This window comes from Manacus candei, unplaced genomic scaffold (assembly GCF_025592945.1).
Source record: "Manacus candei isolate 608988 ecotype Guabito, Panama unplaced genomic scaffold, ASM2559294v1 h1tg000049l, whole genome shotgun sequence".
Classification (NCBI taxonomy): Eukaryota; Metazoa; Chordata; class Aves; order Passeriformes; family Pipridae; genus Manacus; species Manacus candei.
In genome coordinates, this window is record NW_026138097.1 from 9705148 (window position 1) to 9726502 (window position 21355).

The 21355-nt window shown below is 37.6% G+C and overlaps 1 protein-coding gene across 1 annotated transcript in view; it reads right to left on the minus strand.

The window, feature by feature from the left end:
- Positions 1–221: 221 nt before the first annotated feature.
- CDKAL1 (CDK5 regulatory subunit associated protein 1 like 1) overlaps positions 222–21355 on the minus strand; it is a 406851-nt gene continuing 385717 nt past the window's right edge. The window contains exon 16 of the mRNA XM_051799198.1: positions 222–908. Within this exon, the coding sequence (XP_051655158.1) occupies positions 705–908 (204 nt within the window). The 3' untranslated portion in view covers positions 222–704. The remainder of the gene's footprint in view (positions 909–21355) is intronic.

A 21355-nucleotide genomic window follows, 5' to 3' on the forward strand; every position in this document is an offset into this window, starting at 1 on the left:
TAGAGATTCACATGTACTTCTCTGAGCATTGTATTAAATCTATAGACTGTATTAAATCCATCTTTTAATAGAACTCTACATATTCCTATTCAATTATAAAACCTTTAAAAGTATTTCTATGTAAAAAATAATTCTTGTTGTACTAAGAAAGCCTAGTGATTCACTGCGAAGTTGAGAGAGGTAAGATGGCAGGCAAAATTCTTTCAGACATGACAGCAAAATAAATAGGAACAAATGACAAACTTTAATGGTCTTGCAGTGTTTGATTCTAATGTAAAAAGACACATATCAAACCATCAACTGCACTAAGAAAAATCTTTAAGAAAGCTTTAAATATTCTGACCATAAAAGATTACCAACATCACTCAGTGGAAACATTTCTTATAAACTTCATGCAATTTTACCTGATACAGTAGTTATGAAAAGAGTATGCAATGCAAATATTGCATCATTTCAGAAGAAAAAGAAAAGGGAAGATGCAACAAACTGTTCTGCCAAACAAAGATCTCAGGTTTTGACAAGATAGGTCTCCCCACAGCTTATTAACATTTTCTCCACTGAATGACAGGAAAGGCATAGAGTGAGTATGAATTACTGCCCAATTTATATTATTTAAAAAAAAGAAAAAAGATTTCTTGGTAAAAGTGTTTCCTTTGAAGATTTTAAACAGCAGTTTTATTGTTTTCATAAAAGCCTCATTCAGTTCACAGTCCTGTTTTCATTCCACCGTAGTAAAACATAACAAGAACCGCCAGTAAAGCCAGGCTGGCAGACAGTATCTTCAGTCCACCTCCTTGTTGCCATGGGAGCTGCAAAGCCATCCACGAGCTGAGCGGTGTTTTCACTGGGATCTCAGCAGAAGGGTGTGTTTTGCAGTTTGTACCATTCTGTGGTCCACATCTGAACTCCTGCGAAGAAATGCACGTATTAAGATTGAAACAGTGTTATGTATTTCTGATTGTACATACCAAATACAACATCCTCTTTATACTGAGGTTCAAATTAATATAATATACCTTTTCAAGACAAACAACAGTTCAACCTGCAATGCGTCATCAGGTCATCAGTTTTTCATACAGAAATCTTATCAATGCCATACAAATCAACATTTCTAATGAAATTAAGCATCAAATAAATTAAGCTGTTAGCAACAGAAACAAATCTCCAGACCCCAATGTCATCAAAGAGTTGTTTGACAATTATTTTTTTATTTGGTTTGAGTTATCTCACTACTTTCCCATTTTTGGCTTCTCCAAAGGAAATGTCTAACCAGTGATAAAGGGGACCGCAACACTACAATCCTTTGCACAGCAGGGCTCTTCTAAAGTCAATCATCGTCTCCTGGTGTGCCAGCTCAGTGGTGCTTGAAAATCCTCCCACAGGGCTTTTCCTTTCCTCTGACCCTCAGGAGTGCTAAAACACTCACCTTTTCATTCAGCATATTGCATCCGAGTTCCCTGCTGTGCCTGCCATTACCATTCCCAACCTGACTGCAAGCACCAAGATCCCCAAGAATATGAGGTCTTTTAACTGCAGCACGTTACAGATAGCGAGTCAGTATTTCAGCAGAAAATCCAAGTGAAAAACAATAAACAGTTCTTCCCTCTTACAACCTTGTTCAGTTCAGCATGCTAGCCTTGTAGATACTCAAAAATAAAAGCATCCATTGCAACTGTAGTCTGATGACATTTGCAAGAGGTGTAAGTAGGAAAGGTGTAATTAAACAAAGGTGTAATGATGTTGCATCATAAGATTCATTATTTCTGTTGATAATTGCTGTTTCCTTACCTTTATTTCAATAATCTCTCAGGAAGTCAACTGAGTTCAGCTGGATTTCTAATTGGCTTGAAATTTTCCAGTTAAAAAAGATTTTTTTATCCCCCCCCCCCCCCCCCTTCGCATTTCATATAAAACAAGTCAGGAACCCAGAAGGTACATATCTGGATAATCTTGTATTTCCAAGAAGCTGAAACAGGGCCACATGAAAATACAGACCAGATGCCCACTCCCTCTTTTACCAAACATATTTCTGGGCAAACTCAAAGAAATATCAAAGCTCCAAGAAAGGTGCCTGCCCACAAAAGTGTGACGGCACAATTCAAACTGTCTGTTACCGCCTCCTGTTTTCCATTTCTGCAATCAGTTCCATTGTAATAATAGTAAAAGGAAAATAATGATTACTACTGGTTAGGTAAGTAAGCATCAAAGGGACAAATGACAGCCTGGAGTAAGTCCTACTCTAATATCTGAGTTATTGCTGAATTAGATCTCAATTCACACAGGCAAAGGGTTACTAATCAAGTGAACTATGAAATGAGGATGACTTGTCATACATACTGCACCTAGAACATCATCAATTGGGTAAACAGAGGAAAGGCAATAGGTAAGCAAATTGGGGTGTAGTAGTTCTTTGCAGTGTGAGGCACGATAAGAACAGTACTCCAGGACTTCAGTCTACACTGTGACAAACATGTTACCTTCATCAAAAACTAGGAAACTGCTTCATACTGTTATTAATTACAATCAATTTCTAAGGCATCTGAAATTTTAGTACCTGGCCACAGCTATTTTATCCTCCCAAATCAAAGCTGATTAACCTCTGCCTGCAGAATAAACTGGAAAATGTACAGGATTCTTTATAAATGAATTCCTTTGCAATTTATTCTTTCTAGATATTTATAAAGCCTTTCTTCTCTTTGCAAGTCTCACAAATCTCTACCAATCTACAGAGCATAATTTATGGTAATGACCAGCTTTTACCTGTATTGTTGTTACATTAACACTAAGGCTAAAGTGATTTAAAAGAATGAATAAGGCTGTAAAAATATCACTGTAACTAAAGCCTGATTTCTTCTGATATTTATTTTTCACTGATTCATGACTTAAAATTTGCCAGACTACAATCAGACTACCAACTCCTAATTAAATATTTCTACACCGCATGATAAAAGTCCTGAATATTTAGTTGCATAGGTCTAGATGCTATCCCTTAGCAAACAGATAAAAAGGGCCAGTACCTCATAAATGACGTAATTTTCTCCTCAATGCTCAGCTTCAGTTCCTACCTACCTGTATCTGTGAGACTAGGGATAGCCAGCAAAATGCCCCAAACACGAGTTACAAGTTGTAAAATGTTTTGAGAGAGTTTTTTTTCTTTTCCCCTTCACTAAAAGTTAAACACATCAGTGTCTCACGCACCCATTCATGTTTCTGTGCCATAGTTTTCAGTACTGATTTAACTGGTATTTCATTTATGTTTTACAGTTTTTCTGTTTTTCAATGTAAAACTAAACAGTCTCATCTTGCTGGTATAATTTTGATCATGCATAGCCTACACAGCCTTTTTTTGTTACCATATTGTTTTCTTATGCCTCTATTGCAACATGCAATGCATATGCATTAGGCAGTGCTGCACGCTGCTTATAGGACAGAATGGCAAAACAGATTTTAGCAAGGTTTAAAAAGTTCCAGCAGTGGTGAACACCACTGGCCCTATGACCAGTTGTCCCAGTAGCATTTCATCTAAGTCAGCTGGTAAACCTGTGAGACCCACTTTTAACTTACTTTATCATATTTCCCATAAATGAGATGATCATACTGATACACTAAACCCCATTTTTTATTTTCTTTCCGTAGATGAGATTTTATCTCACAGTATTTAATTAATATCAAAACCTAACTTGGTTAGAGGTACAATTATCACAATTTCACTGTTCTTTTGCTTTCTTCCTATCTTACATTTTGAACTCTGATGCAGTTGTTTCTATTGGTAGTCACATTTTCTAAACTGCTCAAAACTTTAGTTTTTTACAGTATCTCAGCTCATATAAGAGATTATCAAACAATTTAAACCAGAAGCTTTTTTTCAGCGGATGCATACATGAAATACTACTCCTATTATCTTGCTAACACGATTTCTTTACAAATTTTCTCATGGATTAAACAGTTCTTATATGGACAAAACCTCAACAATTTGCAAACTGAAATGACCCTTTTCTTAAAGATGCACTTCACAGCTTACCACTTAAAACACTACTGCATTTCTGTTTGATAATGCATATGTCTTCAGGTGATCCTGCCAAATACTTTCTTACAAGACAAGTAAAGAATATGTTAATCTGATCTGTATTTTCTAAGAACTATTTGCTAGATTGGCCCAAACTTCTGCCTTGCAACACTGACACATGGGTAATACCACTGGCTCCCTTGAAAATTTCCCTCATTATTGTCACAGAACATGTATTTGTAAAAAAAGGGTACATCTGGTTCCCTGCAAACGAAAGGCTCCTTTAGCAAATGGCAATCTTTTGTCCCCCTCCCGAGATTCATACAAGAGCATTTAAAACCAGGATAATCACTCAGAGACACCTGCAGGTGGATGCCTCTTCCTAATAGTCTGCTGTGCAGCTCTGCAGGACATGGCACAAAACTCTCAGCGGGAAGAGGAGTCTGCTAAGCTGACCATGTTAATGCACTCTCGTACTCCTGAGCTAAGGGCTGAGTGGCCCTCACTGCAGTCTGGACAACAGTGAAGGGCCTGCCAAAAATATAAGCAGTTCTTCCTAACACACAAGTATCATATAAAACAGACGTATTAGTGAAAAATACTACATATATAATCTCATTTGGGCAAAAGGGCTTCTGCAGGCTCTGTCTGAGGAATTAGTTTTCAGGTGAAGTATACAGTAGTGTATATTACACTCACAGAGAAGGAGGGGAAAGGATGAGGCTACAGAAACTAAAACTAAAATTAAGCCTTCTAGGGTAGAGAAGGCAAATTACAAGAGATTATCTGGGCTATCATATCAGCTTCAGAGTTTGCAATACTGTAGAGCTTTATTCTGAGATCCTCCCATACCTGTTTTTTCCCTAAAGCTTTCCATATACCGTGCCTCGAAGAGCTATCCAAATCACCTGCAGAAAAGATCTTTCATGTTTTGTGAGGAGGGTAGTTTTCTACAGAGAACAAAGTTTATTAGAGCTCTTTCATGAACCTTTGGTGTAAAAAACCTGGGTTGAGGCAAAGAACTCATTTTTTGAACTAGTATTTACACTGGTCCACTCCCTGTGCTCTCACTTCATAGAAGTATTAACTCTGAACAGCCCTTATTTGTACCTCTAGATAAAATATTTACAGTACACTAGCTTTTCAAGGAAATCTTTATGTCATTTTTGTTATATTCTGAACTGATATGGCTGTGATATTTACCATACTCAATCCTTACTCAGAGTGCAACAGTTTCTTAAGCTGAGCTCAGAAATCATACTTTTGTAGCTGCAAGACTCAGGAAGATTACCATAATGAGTCAGTTCAGTGGAATTTAGAACTAAATTCAAAGCCTCTTTTAACCAAAAAATACTTGGAGGAAACCCTAAGGTAAAGAAATTCCAAAAATATATGTTTATACTAGTTTCAATCTTGATAGGACATAAACTCTTTGGTAGACTTATTAAGGAGCACTGCTCTCACTAAAAAGGACCACTAAAAAGGAAGGAAAAGGTACTCTAAGATTTCACACCATAGACTATTAATCAAAATAAGGGGAAGAAGGGAAATTATGAAACTGAAATGTGAAGACAGACACTTTGAGCTAAGCATCTTGTATTTCCATGGAGGCAGCCTTTCATCTTGTTTTGGCAGTCACAAAGTAAACACAAGACTTTGCTAATAAGGTATAATATAAATTATTAAAACTTCTGGTGTATGATCAAATGCATTTCAGATTATTTTTTGAATAATTCTGCCTTGACGAATGCCAGGAGTAATAAATTTTGTGTACTCTTCCACAGACCCATTGATTGCTGTCTTTCTGAAACTCCAGTCCTAGAACTAAACCACCGTGCATGAAAGAAATATATAATCACATCAAAACCTAAGATTTGGCATCTGTCGATCATAGGCTAGCTTTTTGTAAGATCTCACTTCATGTTAGTCAACAAAGACATGAGAGAAACTCTTTAGCTCTGAGCTGAGGTTTTAATAGATTCAAAACATTTCTTACATGCAAATTTCTTTTATGGCTCAGGGGCACTGTTAGAGCTTGAAGTGTTAGCTAACTGCTGAGAAAAACTCCTTGGTTGAGTATATCTCAAGATAAATTAGACTTCTGAATTTTTTAGCCCAACCAAGTACATTAGACCCTTATACTACTGGCTTTAAAAATATGGACTTTTATATAATCATGCACAACAAGTCTGTGTGACAAATTAAAAGAAAACACGTTAAAATATGCATTATATATCCTGCTGCACCATTTGAAATTCTGGGCCATTACACTTTAAAGGCATTTTTCAGATTTAAAAAAACAAACAGTTACTGAAGTTCACATAGATTACACATCCAAAAAATATGTAAATTGAATTTTATTGAATAGTTCTGGAAGACACATTTAGCTCTGTAGGTATCAAGAGAACTCCTTTGATTTATTACTTGAAAAATTCCACCAGCCTTCTGCAAATGTGGAATGCTGACCTTAATTGACAAAATAAATGGCATAGAAAATGTTTTTTCCTAAAGGAATTAACACAGTAATTCCTATAAGCAGCATCCCTGCCACCATGTATTACAATGTACAGTGCTATGCTGTTAAGAGAAAATGCTGTCTACAAGCATGCTTGTGTCAGATGTTATCAGCTGTAAACCATTCCTAGGAATTCAGTGATTCCCAATTCCAATTTTAAGAAATGGGAAACCTTGAAAAAATAAATAAGCTGTCACTTTTGCAAACGAATTTCATATTGTTTCTTCCTTCTGTGTGCATATATACGTGTGTGTTTGTGTATGTGTGGGATGTATGATTTAATATATAAGTGAGGGAACAGAACTGAGCCGAAGGATATACAGATTTATTACTAATTTCTAAGTAAATGGTCAGTCTTAGCAATGATTAGAATTATTAATCATTAAAACTGAAGCTATAGCAATAAAACAAATTGAGTAAAGTATCTTGGAAATAGCTGTAGTCACTTAAACTGTCTTAATGCCTCTCATAGGATCCTGGGATAATTCAGACTGTGTCTGGTCCATCTTCCTGCTCAAAGAAGGGTCAGCTATGGCCTAGTTTGCTGAGAGATTTAAACAGCTGGGCTTTGAAAATGTCCAAGGATGGAGACTGCACAACCCCTCTGGGTCTTTGTTCCTCTGCTTGACCGTCTTCACAGGGAAAATGTTTCCCTTCATATCCAGCCTGAACCTCTCATTTCGACTTAAGCTCATCTGCCTTAAATATGGCAGTTTCTTCCAGTTGCCATCCCTTATGGAGACCATCTTTAGAGGGCCTACTTCTAACCTGTATAGCAAGTCAGCAAAATCTTTTTTCTTTCCAGTAACACCTGCATGATCTGTTTGATTCCTTTGATCAGCATAGAAAAAAACCCCCTTTCTCATTACTCAACTACCTTTTGCCTTGATCACTACTACAATCCCTTCTGTCTCTTCTGTTTTCTTTCCTTCTGCTTCTCCCCCCTCTCATATCATCTGACCATACAGCCTCTCACAATAAACAGAGGCAGAGATGCCAGTAGGAACACAAATTTGGAATGACATGTCATATCATGACTTTCTGTCCCTGTCACACAGACATGTATCTGGAACTTCCTCCTCCTAAATTAACATTAAATTCAAAGTTGAATATTCCTATTTAAAAGTATAAAATAATTCAAATTTCTCTCTGTAAATTCCCACCATTACTGTAAGGCTCCATTGGTGTTTTTCTTGGCAGGTATCTCTCTGCTCTCTTCCATATTCTTATCTAAGGGTAGGCCCTTGCCTACCTACTTCTTTTTCTTCATCCAAACAGTCTTTAAGGGTTATTCCCTTAATCAGCCCTCAAAATTCATAAAACACTTAGAAGCTAGACAGAAGGTGGAGTAACTGGAGCTTATTAAATTACTTCCTTTTTGATGTACACTTTGAGGAGGAGTGAAACAACCAAAAAGCTCAACTAACAAAAGAAACAATAAAAAGAAAGAAACAACCAACTGAGAAAACACAAGCCAAAACCCACCTCCAAAATGTTTAAAACACAGTCTTGTGCTGTTTTTCATTAAACCCACTTGTTTTAGCCTGTTTCTTTATATTTACTTATAAATGCTTCCAGCCAGGAGTTGACTTTTTTTTTTTTTAACTTATTTGTATTTTATGCTGCTATTAAGCTTGGTGACTAAGTATGCTTCCACTACACAAGCAATGCACTGTCAAAATAACTTGCCATTCAAAGTCAGACACGACATTTTGAAAAAATAGTGTGATGTCTGGATTCTGAGCCTTTTTTTTTTTTTGTAGTAAGGTGCAAGGGTGGGGGGGGTGTGTGTCAATCACTCTGCCCGAAACAAGGGACATGCAAGCCAGCATTCCAGTCAGCACTTGCAACCACAACAGAACTGAGAGACCTTCTAAATGGAAGAAGTTTGCGATTCAAAAATCACAGTCATCCAAGTAATGACTTGAAATGAAGAATGAACCTAGCAGCACAATGTGGACAAATTCAGGATAGGGTTCTGTCACTATTTATCTCCCTGTGCACAGCACGGTTTTATGAAAGAGATGGCAGGTATTTGCTCTGGGCACTTATCTGGTAATTAGCTGGCTAACAGACAAATCTGTTTCCTAGAGATCACCAGCACAGGCTTCACGGCTTTGAAAATACATTACAGTGAATTACAGAATGTACATTTAGATGTAGTAACACCAGATATAATATTTCAGTGTGCATACCATGGCCTGTCTTACTGGATATCATTCCAAAGGATTCCATCTTGCTCCTTTCTTTAAAGGATCACAGAGATTTTTTTGTTGTGTTTTTTCTGGTTGGGTTTTGTTGGGTTTTTTAAAATAACTATTTTAAGGTTATAACACAAAAATTTCCCCAGTTTGTTGGATGATGAAAAAATGACAAAAGGCTAGCAGTATGTGAATGTTTGAAGACTGTTCTACAAATGAGATTATCAAATGAAATATGATTACATTTTTTACAGAGCTTTCAGAGATCATCACCTTTTTTGCTTCCCTTTTAAATCTTGAAATAACAATGACAATTATATGGAGGTCAACGGTAGCTACAGGCAAAGACACAAAAGGTTTCAATCAGGAGTACCCCAGTAAAATGAATAGCTAGATCTGAAAATATATATTCAATGTCACGAGAACCACCAATATAACTGAATGATATTCACGTATCAACAGTGAAATGAGTAATACTGCTTTTACTCAAGGGATGTTCTCTCTCAAAATCAAGAAAAGCTTTTAAAGATCTTTCACGTGGAGCAAAGTAGAATAAACTGATATACATATTCTTGGCTAAAGCCTTCTCCCTAATCCCAGAATATGTCATAATCCTGAATTTATGGTGTTTTCATATCTTTCTACAGAAGCAAACATTAAAATGGAATGTTTCACAGAGACTTATATAACAACCCCAGAGACAAAAGGATACAGCCCTCATGGATAATAAACATGGTTAAAAAAATAGCATTTTATATATTCTGAAATGATACTAGGTTCCAGAGTTTCAAATTCCATAGCAGTAGGTATCTGTGGGATCTATATGCCTTGCTCGTTTTACAGGCAGAGAAACAAATACAGAAGATTGAAGTGTCTCCAGTGCCACAATGCATAAGTCAGCAATTAGGCCTCTACAACTCCTGCCTCAGATTCCAGTTGCCACTAGAAGCCAAGATAGCCTGTAAAACCTTTTATCTCTGTTAAGTTTTAGTTCTAAATACATTTTCTTAAAGCCAGGCAGTGCCTTAATATGTCGTCTCCTGAAAATTTCTCTTACGTTTATTTTTACAGATTTTTCTGTCCGGTATTAAACACCTCCAGTTCCTGGGAATGCAAATGCTCACCAAGCACAGTCGGAATCAGACCTTGGAGAAAAGAAGCATTTCATGTAAGCCTGAAATTTAACAGTTAATAAAGTGTCACTGATCTTGACCAATTTTGTGGGTTCAGTGATAATACAAAGGTTTTCTTTTCATATTGTCATGGCCTCTTTCCTTAGTTGTTCTAGGAGGTCTCCCACACTGCCAGTTAGCATAGTTTTGAGCACCTAAGGGAGTGTCTGGAAATCTGAGTCTCCTTTTTAATTTCACACTCAGTCAAGTTCAACTGCAGTTAATGGAGGACTCTCTCATGGAAACATCAAACAGTGGTTACTTTTCTGTGATTAGCAAGCCTAACTGCTCTAACACAGTCTCTCTATCCTCAGTCTCTACAAATGATTCGTCAGCCCTTCCCCACAATAAAGATTACATGAGAGAAACCTTTCCTGGCTTGCTGTGTATTTTATGCTAGATAATCATGATAGCACCTTGGCGCTCTGTCTAAGACATCAAAGAACAGTAAGTATCCAATCTACAGGCTGTAACGAATATCTACCCTCAGGAGAGCATTTGTATCATTCACAGGGTGGTCTGACTAGACAACCAGCTTCTGTGGCTGTAAAAGATTGAAGTGCCTGTGCACGAATTTTTGTCCTGTCATGCTCAAATACTGGCAATTTGTACCCACTGGACCTCAGTCTTCTCCTACACTGGTTTTACATGGAGTGCTCTATCAGATTGTATCTGATAAATCCTAGGATTAGCTAAAGAGGAGAAAATCAGTTCCTCTGGAATTAGCCATGAAGTAAAAAGTACTAATTTTCTCTATTTCTTTGAGACTTCATCCCCTGGAGTTGGTTTCTCTTAAATGCTGAGCAGTCACTGCTGCAACTTGCTTGAATATATGCTAAAAAATTTTAATAATTCGTTAAGTATCTAGTCCCAGGTATCTTTAACTGACCACCATCAAATTTGTTTTTTAGACTAACCTTCTAGTGAACACTTTGAACATCTGCCTCATCCTCACTTGTGAAATGGGAAGACAAAAGCTGCATTTCAGGAGGATAATAAACATAAACTTATTATTGTTTCTGAAGCACTCAGAAATTTAGTTATGGCGGTCATAGGAAAGGTTAGAAAGAAATTAGTAATTCCCTTGAAAGTGAGGTTTGAACAGCATGTAGCAAATAACACTGTCATTACATGACAAACAATGAAGAGGAAAAATATCTAACAGTACCTTACTAAATTGGATATAAGGAATCTTTTTTTACCAAAAAGACTGTTAAGTATTGGAATGGGCTGCCCAGGGAGGTGATGGACTTGGCAGGGCTGGGTTAGTGGTGGGACTTGATGATCTTAAAGGTCTTTTTCAACCTAAACAATTCTGATACGAAATTAATAGGCTCAGCTCTGTGCACAGGAGAAACAAATTTGCGTGCTGATGTGTGCGATAATACTGCATGAGCACCTAATTAAAGGCTGAAATATAGTACTGTTGGCATTTACATGGAAATGAGGACCTAAAACTCTAGAATTTCCTTAGTTCAGAGTAATTCACTTAACACTCCAAGTAATCCGTGCACACGAGAAATAGAATGCTTACGTTCTTCTTGTTATCACATATTATAGGTCTTCAGTGTCACTGTAGTGTTCTTTTCTCTATTTAGAAAAGGCTACTGGCTTGTAAGAATACAACCCATAGTATTTGAATACAGCTTTCTTTGATGTTTTGTTGTTGGTTTTGTCTCTAGGTGAATACAACTATTAACATCATTTTACTGCTGGGCAAGTGGTGTACACACCATTTCAATATCTCTGCCCGTCCTCGTAATATTTGAGCTTACTCACTTAGTTCAACAATAGGAGAACAATCCAGCAAGAGTCATGTCAAGGGCTGCTAAGAAAACCTCACCCAAATCTTAATCACTGCTCCTGCTGAGGGGAAGGCCAGACCCCAGCCTCAACAATCTGTTTTATGCCATCACCCTGCTGACCAACTGGTACTCCTAAAACTCCAAATCACACACAACACACAAGCTGGGAAAAGAAATTAAGAAAAATGGAGAAAACTACAAATAAAACAGAAGACAATCTGAAAACGGCAAACATATACCAGGTGTGCCTACAGGGGTGAGAAATGCAAGCCCAGAGGATAACTGTGGGGCTTAATGCAGTCTTCTAACAAATTAATGGGTTTGGATTTTACAGTGCTTCATGTCTCCATACTACAGCTTAGCAGCACTACAACAGGCTTTTTTAATCACACAAGATACTCTCCCAAGTATAATTCATTCCTTTCCAGCTATTAAGAGCTGCACATCTGGCTTTCCCCTGTGGTTCTGTGACAAAATCTGATTATGTTACAGAATCTTAAGCACTCCTCACTGAAAAAATAATGAACTAATGTTTCTTTGGACAGAGACACACGAGCTGAAAAAGGAAAAGAATTCCTGTCATTCTAAGCACCGCTTCCATCATTTTACCAAATTAAAGTTCTTGTATTTTGAAAAAACTATCTGTGTCAGAAATGGATATTCACAGCTGTCCTTTTTGTATGATAATTATGTTATCTGCACTTATCAGAGATTTTGTATGTGAGAATTGCAAAATAGTTTCCATACGGATAAGATAAATCACAGTCACACTGACTGAAATGACTTACAATCACATATGAAGTCATGTCAAAACAAGGATGAGATTTTTAAAAAAAAATTCTCCAGTCCTGATAACAAGACCCTTTATTGAGGACCAGAGATCCATCTGGTCGCTATTATGCATAGGTAGTTTTTGTAGCTATGTGATTTCTTTGACAAAAAGAGCTGAAATGTACTGCCTACACATCTTTTTTCCATCAAAAGTACTTTCACAAAAATTTCCAAGCCACCCCAATCCAAAATGGAGCATTTGTTCAAGTTCTGCCACAGTATACATATACAGGTATGAAGAAGAATCCATCATTTGAAAGCCAAGACATTTAGTGAATAATTTTCCCCTATAATATTGTTCCAAGGGCCCCTTGGTTCTACCGAGACTAAAGAAAAATAATGGTCATTTCCATGGGGCTTTTCCTTTTTATTTCACATTTGACATCTGGCTCTCTAGCCAGTCAGGTTTCATTCCTCTCACTATTTATCAACCCCCCTTACATCTCACGTTGTAGTACTTGGGTGGTCAGACCTTTCTGAGAGGTCACATGAGTCTACCAAGACCCTTACACCACCACGCCTTGCCAATCACACCCCCAGACATAAATGCATCATGTGACTAATTCATAACTTCTAGCTCTCCTTCTCCACATGTCACACATGCTCCGCCATACGTGACGCCGACCTAGTAGCAATTGGAAAAGAAGGTATTGGATAATGCCAAATGAGGCAGGTGAGCTCTTTAGGTTGTCCTATGCCAGAGGCTGGCCATTTCTGCACTGGAGTAATGACAACATGCTCACACACCTGTGGAGAGGGCTTCTTTATAGGCCAAGAAGCACAAAACACTGTTTCTACTGGTAAGACCAGGTAAAAAGGCAAAATGAAAACTGTCATAAAGAAGATATTGATAGCACAGTAAAATCAACACTCATGACTGCATTTGTTCACTTAAGTTGAGCCAGAAATAACTATTTTATAACTATAACTTGGAAATAAATATTTTGTTATGGGTTGATGGCTACCTAGGCCAAAAAGGTTCTGCCATCAGGCCCTTAATTATTCTGTGTGATTGCCATCACCAAGAATAACTAAAAATGTGAATTTCTTTTAAAAAAAAGCTTATCATTGAAAAATTTTTAAATGTATGTTTTTATTTTACAAAGGATTTGTCAGCCCTTCTCTACAATAAAGAATACATGAGAAAAATCCATATTATTTCCTTTATACCTCAGTGGCATTGATCACCATATAGAAGTTCTCTATCAACCTGCACCTCAGGAAGTCTTCCATCATCCCCATATCACCATTGGCCACTCAGAGCTCAAATCAGTCCAGCAGTTTAATTACCTAGGTAGCCTCATCTCGGATGGTAAGACTGATGGAGAGATAGATAACAGGTTAGCAAAGGCATATAGTGCTTTTGGAAAACTCCATAAAAGAGTATGGTGTAATAAACACTTGAAGAAAAGCACCAAGATCAGTGTTTACAGAGCCATAGTGTTGTCTACTCTCTTATATGGATCCAAATCATGGGTCATCTACCGCCACCACCTGCCTCTCCTAGAACGCTTCCATCAACGCTGCCTCTGCACAATCCTAAACATCCACGGGTCAGATTATGTGACCAACCATCTGTTCTAGAACAAGCAGCAGTCACAAGTATTGAGGCCATGTTGCTGAGAACACAGCTGAGCTGGGCAGGGCATGTCTCAAGGATGAAGGACCACGGCCTCCCTAAGATCTTGCTCTATGGTGAACTTGCCACTGGCTGCCACAAGAGAGGAGCCCCAAAGAGAAGATACAAGGACTCCCTGAAACAACATCTCAGCCTTGGCCATATTGATCACTATAACTGGTCTACTCTGGCCTTGAATTGGGAGGCCTGGAGACACACCATCTATAACGCTGCTGATGCTTTTGAGAAAGCACGCAGGATCACTCTCAAGGAGAAAAGACAACGCAGAAAGAATCATGTCTTGCAGAATATACCACCTAAGGAGTCTTTCTGCTGTGCCTTTTGCAATCTGACATGTCTATCTTGTATTGGTCTTTTTAGCCACCAGCGTGCTTGTAACAAATGTGGATAGAGCCTTTCTCAAATCTTTGTTCGCGAAGCCTACCCATGATGATGATGATGATGATGATGAGTTCAACTTTGGTTTTGACTTTACACCACTATATTCTACTGAAAAATTACTTCATACCAGTGCTTGTGATCTCAACAATTAAAAGCTGAAGCAACACTGAAGTACATATATCTTCCTCACAATAATTCCAAAACCTCAGGTTTTTATAATATCTAGTACGGAAGAAATATGTCCTAGATAGCAATTTAATTATTACACCAAATCTGGGTCGTGATCCTGACTCCAGTAAAAGAAATGAAAGTAAATATGCTGAAATTTTAGAATCCCGTGGGCTTGAGTTTTGAATACAGAAAAGCTGTGTTTTAAGCCCTCTGACTCTTTTGGAACCTCAAAACATGAACTGTTTCTGATGCTAATCTGCAAATTTGCTTAGAGTCAACTCCCTGTGAAAATGAAGAACAAGGTTTGGAACATGTTGGGATGAAAAAGAAAAGCATAATACCTAAAGGACCATGCAAACAGATGTAGCACTAATTTTACTTTAGCGGGAACATGTACAAGATTTGATCTTTCTACACTTAACCCTATCATACCACCACCATAACCTTTCATGCTAACTTGAATACATCTTTCAATGCAAAATTCCTTCATCCCAAAGCTGAATCAGACAATTGCACCAAATCTAGTAGTAATTTCTGGATTTTTGCTAGTATGAGTGACTGACATTGGAATAAGTCAGTAGAAAATCTTTTTCCACCTTTAAAGAAAGCTTCTAACATCTGAAATAAGAAATTACAGGTGGGGGAAGCCTTCAAGTAATTTAAATACACAATGGGAAGTAGTCAGAGGAAGGTTATCAAGACTAGTGTACTGTACACTAACCACAAGCAAAGCTGTCTTAAATGAAGTACTTAAATAATCGGTAATTTTTCTAACTGTTTCTTTTACTTAATGGTCTTTGATAAAGCCCACAGGAACAGCTTGCTTTGGAACTGGCTACAAATAAGAACTGATCCTAAGGTCAAATTTAAGAGTCAGGTCTTGGGAAAACTAAAAGACAATAAGCCAAGTTTCTTAGAGAGAGAATGCAAACTTTTAAAGCAATTATGCCTCCTGCAGTTTGAGAGGACTCCTTTAAACATATCTTAGGGGGAGAGATTGTAGTAGGAGGGTAAGGGTTTATTTCTGTTGTTTTTTGGTCCAGTAAAACTGCAACAACATGCTTTAATGGCTAATGGCATGATAAAGGCTTTGATCTGGTTACAGGACAAAGGATTCAGACTGGATGTTAAACTTGATACAGAATACAGCCTGCATAAACACAAAGTTACTGTATGCAGTCTGTGAACAAGCACTAGTTTTCTAAGCTTACATAGATGCTACAACATTCTGTGGACTGTCTTTGAGGATGCAATTATTCTAACATATTCAACAGCCACAGTAAGTTCTTTGGATATTCTAGTGTAACTAGGAGCATATTCTTGGTGGACTAAATTTAAGGCTCTGAATTTCACATCCACTTCACTGAAATATGGTATTTGAATATTTTAGATACCATTTCTCCAATGTAGCCACCAAATACAATCTCATCCTTATTACTCAACTGCAATTCAATTTCAGTCAAAGATATAGTCACTGTTATATATTTTTATACGTCGATATCTCCCCAACTATAATTTAGTACTGACGAACCTTAAAAAATTGTTTCTTTCTCTTAATGACAAGCCTTTTCCCCCTTTTCTCTATCTTATTACCCTTGACACCACAAAAAAATCTCTTATCTGATGTTACAAGTATATTAAAAGCACAAACATAGATCACTATACCCAAACATTATAAAAGTCTGACTGGGAAATTATGATTACAAATGGATCTTGGTTTCCTACTATGACTCACAATTAATCCTAATATTGCTGGATCAGTTCAACAGTGTTTCAATAGATATGTCAGAATGAAAAAAAAAGCTATTTGCAAAATTTATACAAATCTTAGTAAATACTCATTATCATAAAGGGAGTCAATAAGAACACAAATGTTGATTTTAGACTATTAGAAAGCCATTAATGTACTCAGAACTCAATAAAAATTCTGAACATGTAATAATATTAAAGGATACAGAAGACTCCAGTTTACCTTTAACGTGGCTTGCTAATTTCTTTGAAATGAGATACACTTTAAAAACAGTTTTCACATAAAAAATAGATTAATCTCAAGTCTGTAATTTTTATTGCTTTTCAAAACGATCTCAAAGGTAATGAATCATCTGACCAAAATGGTTCTGGCAACAAATACAGTTCTAAGGGGCTGAAGTTGAACATTCCAGAACCTGGTATGTGTAAAATCAAACCTCCTACTGACCTTTGGTGATGGGGAAAGCTATATCATAGGCTCCATGTGCCTTTTACATGCTGTCTCATTCAAGTATTCATGTAGAAAGACTACTATGATTATAGCTTCAATAGATGAGGAACAGACAGAAATAACATTCATCCAAGACAAAAATATCTGATGCCTCTGACTGTGTGTTTGCTTGCAGAAAAAGGAGAGAGAGGGAAGAAACTGAGAAATACAGTGTGCGCTTTTTGTTGATCCAAAGAGTACTAATAAAAAGAAAAGGGATGACTAAACATTACAAGCAGAGATAAAATGTACACACAGACTGAATATCCTTCACCTACCTTTGTATTAAACTCTACTGGAGAGGTATAAAAGTCAAACCTATAATGACTTTTGTAAATTGGAAGTAGATGGCCTCCAAAACAACATAAAAATTGAGAAAAGTTGTGGCTGCTACATTTTTTCCTTGCAAGCCAATTAAAACTTAGTGAACTTATAACCCAGTACATTAAATAATACAGCATTATTAAAAAAACAAATGCCTTTTGATTCTTTCCAAAGAGTCTGCTTGTTAGAGCTGTGATTAAAAGGAAAAAAATATTTTAAAAGGAGCTCCTAAATATTACAGGGAGTGTCAAGTAGTTAAAATTACCATGGCTACACACTTCCAGTTTGCCCCTATGCCAATAGAGAGTAGAACCCACCCCCTCATCCTACAGTGCAGCATCAGCAGGTTAAGTATGAGAAATAATACACAAAAATGGCAGAACTATTTTAGCACTTGGAGTTTTACTTCTGGAGGCAGAAGCGGGAGAACACTTCTGTTTAACTTTCTCTTATTCTCCAGAAAATGACTTAAAAGTTGAATCATCCCAGCCATTACTATTTCCATTTACTGCATGCACTGCACAGGATTAACATAATTATGTGATTTAAAGTGATTAAACAGTGACATTCAGCCAAATAACACTGTCTGTTGAGGAAATTAAAAGTAAACAAACTAAAGTTCAGATATTTTCACCTGAAATGGACTTCAGTGAGCATTTGTTTGAAAAGGAGCTATGTAATAAGAGCTGTTTCAGCTGAGCTTTGATCACTGTAGTTGAAATTCAGCCCTGCCAGAGGGATGGGCAGAAAGACAACATGCCCATTAAATTAAAGACCTCAGGATAAAACTGCTTGGTGAAAGTCTTATGCTGGCTCTTGGGTTTCCTGCCTTAAATCACCTCTATGTATTTTAGCCCTCTAACCAGTGCAGAGAAATGTCTCGGATCAATGCATTACCTTCTATTCCAGCTTTCTTGTCTTCAAATGATTGTTGGCTAAATTAAAATGTTCATAGAATTATAGAAGATAAGGCTGGAAACAAAGCTGAGAGGTCATCCTGCCCATACCCATGACCTAAGGTGGCTGACCTGCATCTCAAGTGTTTGTTATGTAAATTTGCTAATTATGTTCCTAAGGACCAGCATTGATTAAAGTTCCCCAACCACTTCATGTGATCCAATTCAGTGTTTATCTAAACCCAGTAAGAAAAATCTATTCTACCCATAAGAAATAATCCATCCCAAATTTCTGATTCTAAACTGAGAAATGTTGGGCTTTGAGGTAGAAGAAAAATTCAAGTCAACTCAAGCCTCCAAATAAACACCACCAACACGGCATGCAGATAATGTGTAGATCACAAAAATCTGCATCTAAGGAACATCAGATTAAAAATTTTTGTTCTTTTTCCAGGAAAAAATGAGACTTTTGAAGGTTCTTTTTAAAAACATCCATAGGTGGCACTGAGTTCTACTCTTCAAAAGGAAACATCTCTTTTATTATGTTAACTTTATAGTGACCTTCATGAAATAACTGAAGAAAACATAAGAAAAAAAGATTAATTAAGAAGGATTTAACACCATCTTTTATGACCTCTATATACAACCAGCAGGGAACAGAAGTAACACATTAAATAAAGCAGATTAAGACATGCAAAAACACTATCTACTTGTATGCCTTGCACTACAATCCGTTCTTTCTGAGAATCATAGAATGATTTGGGTTGGAAAGGACCTTGAAGATCATCTAGTTCCAAACCTCCTGCTGTGGACAAGGACACCTTTCACTAGACCAGGTTGCTCAAAGCTCCATCCAGCCTGGCCTTGAACACTTCCAGGGATGGGGCATCCACAACTTCACTGGACAACCTGTTTCAGTGCCTCACCACCCTCACAGTAAAGAACTTTTTCTGCATATCTAACCTAAACCTACCCTTCTTCAGTTTGAATCCATTCCCCCTTGTTATGCTCTTCCGAAAATTCGCTCCCCATCTTTCTTGTTGGCTCCCTTCAGGTAGCGGGAGGCCACAATTAGGTCACCCACAAGCCTTCTCTTTTCCAGGCTGAACACGCCCAATTCTCTCAGCCTTTCCTCATAGGAGAGGTGCTCCATCCCTCTGATCATCTTGGTGGTGCTCCTCTGGACTCAATCCAACAGGTCAGTGTCTTTCCTGTGCTGAGCATCCCAGAGCTGGATGCAGAGCACTCCAGGTGGGGTCTCACCAGAGCAGATTAGAGGGGTAGAATCCCCTCCCTCACCCTGCTGGCCATGCTGCAGGGGGCCAAGCTGTTGGCTTTCTGGGCTGCAAGCACACATTGCTGGCTCATGTCCAGCCTCTCACTCACCAGCACCCCCAAGTCCTTCTCAGCAGGACTGCTCTCGATCAGTTCATCCCCCAGCCTGTACTGATACTGGAAGTTGTCCCAACCCAGGTGTAGCACCTTGCACTTGGTCTTATTAAACCTCATGAGATTCCCATTGGCCCACTTCTTGAGCTTGTCCAGGTCCCTCTGGCTGGAATCCCATCCTAGAGTTGTGACAACTGCACCACTGAGTTTGGTGCCAACCAATCAGCCTGGTGTCACAAAAGGGGCGTCAAAAAGAGGGAGAAAGCGCAACTGAGACAACGAAAGGTATGCTCCTAAGAATGGAAAAGCACCAAATAGCACACCACATTTTCATAAAGCATTACCAGAAAATGATTTTACGTAGAAAATGTTCTTTTTTTTTTTTTTTGTCAGTATGTTTCTCTTAAATAGAAACTTCCCCACTTGTTTCTCAAATTGCCCCTTCTTGGACTTCATGATACAAAGATCCCTTTGTAAAGTAGCTTTCCAAGAGAGGTAGAAGGTGTATTTTATATTAATTTATATTTCTTCTTTGGAAATTCCAATCTTTCATTACCATTACTCATATGTTCTACAGTTTCTGCTTCTGTAATTTTATGAAAGATTCCTCTCCTCACACCTCCATGCCATTTTTTGATCTAAAATTTGTTTCCTCATTCTCTTTTTTTTCCTAAATCTCTAATCTCTACTTCCTGTTCAGGAACCAGATTTTCCACCACTTTGAAACTCCAGCATATGTAAAAACTGTACTTAATAATTAATGCACATCTTCCACATTTCCTTCCAAGTCCTTGAAGGAAGTTTCCAATACAGAGATTTCAATTCTGACATGATTTCTTTCATTTCTGTTCCAGGAGAAGATATTTTCTTCCCCCTTCTCCATTTTGTTTTGCCTGCAAGTGAAGCACCCTTTCTACCTGAGATCAGAGACTTTCCTTTAAGCTATGCTTTGTTGAATTTTCTTTCTGGCAGCCTATAAAGAAGTCTTTGATATATGCATCTTTTCTGTTTTCTAACATCAGAAAAAAGGCTGGGTAATGTTTAGAGGTCATCTTTTGCTAAAGTAACTAGAACATACTTGTGGCTACCTGGAAGATCAGGAACATAAAGCTTCTTCATTAGTATCCAGAAGTACGATACCATAATAACCTACTCCAAAAAATGCAGGCAGGATGAGGAAAAAAACAGCAACAAGCAGAACAACCAAATAATTGGTTGCTAACTGAAAATCAGTAGCTCATTTCTCATTTACTGCAAAGAGCCCAATGACTTGAATAGCTATTAGCTTAAGAGGCCAGCTGTGGATATTACCATGGCCTGGGAGCCATCGAGATGTGCACCACGATCCCAGACTCACTAAAAGAGATATTGCAAATGGAAGCTCTCAGAAGATTCTGATTGCAGAGGAAGAGAATGTTATCACATAAACCAAAGGAAAACAGAAAACTCAAAGATGTGCTTGTATTTGTTTGAAAAGAAAGTCAGTCATAGATGCCTTATAGAAACAGGAATTATGAACATAATCTTGATTATGAACATAATCATTCCTCTTGCCTTAATTTTCCATCTGATTAAAATTTCCCACCAAAGGTCCTGAGACTTATAGGGCTTTGATTCTGGCAATGCATTGCAAGTCTGGCAGGTAGCAGTACTGCAGAATTCTTTTCTTGTTATCCCCCAGCCCTTTGGTCTCTTCTTCATACATTTATGATCTTACAGTGTTTTTTCTCCTCTAGTCACGGATCATATGTAAACAACTAGAATTATTTTTGGAGTACAGCAGCAT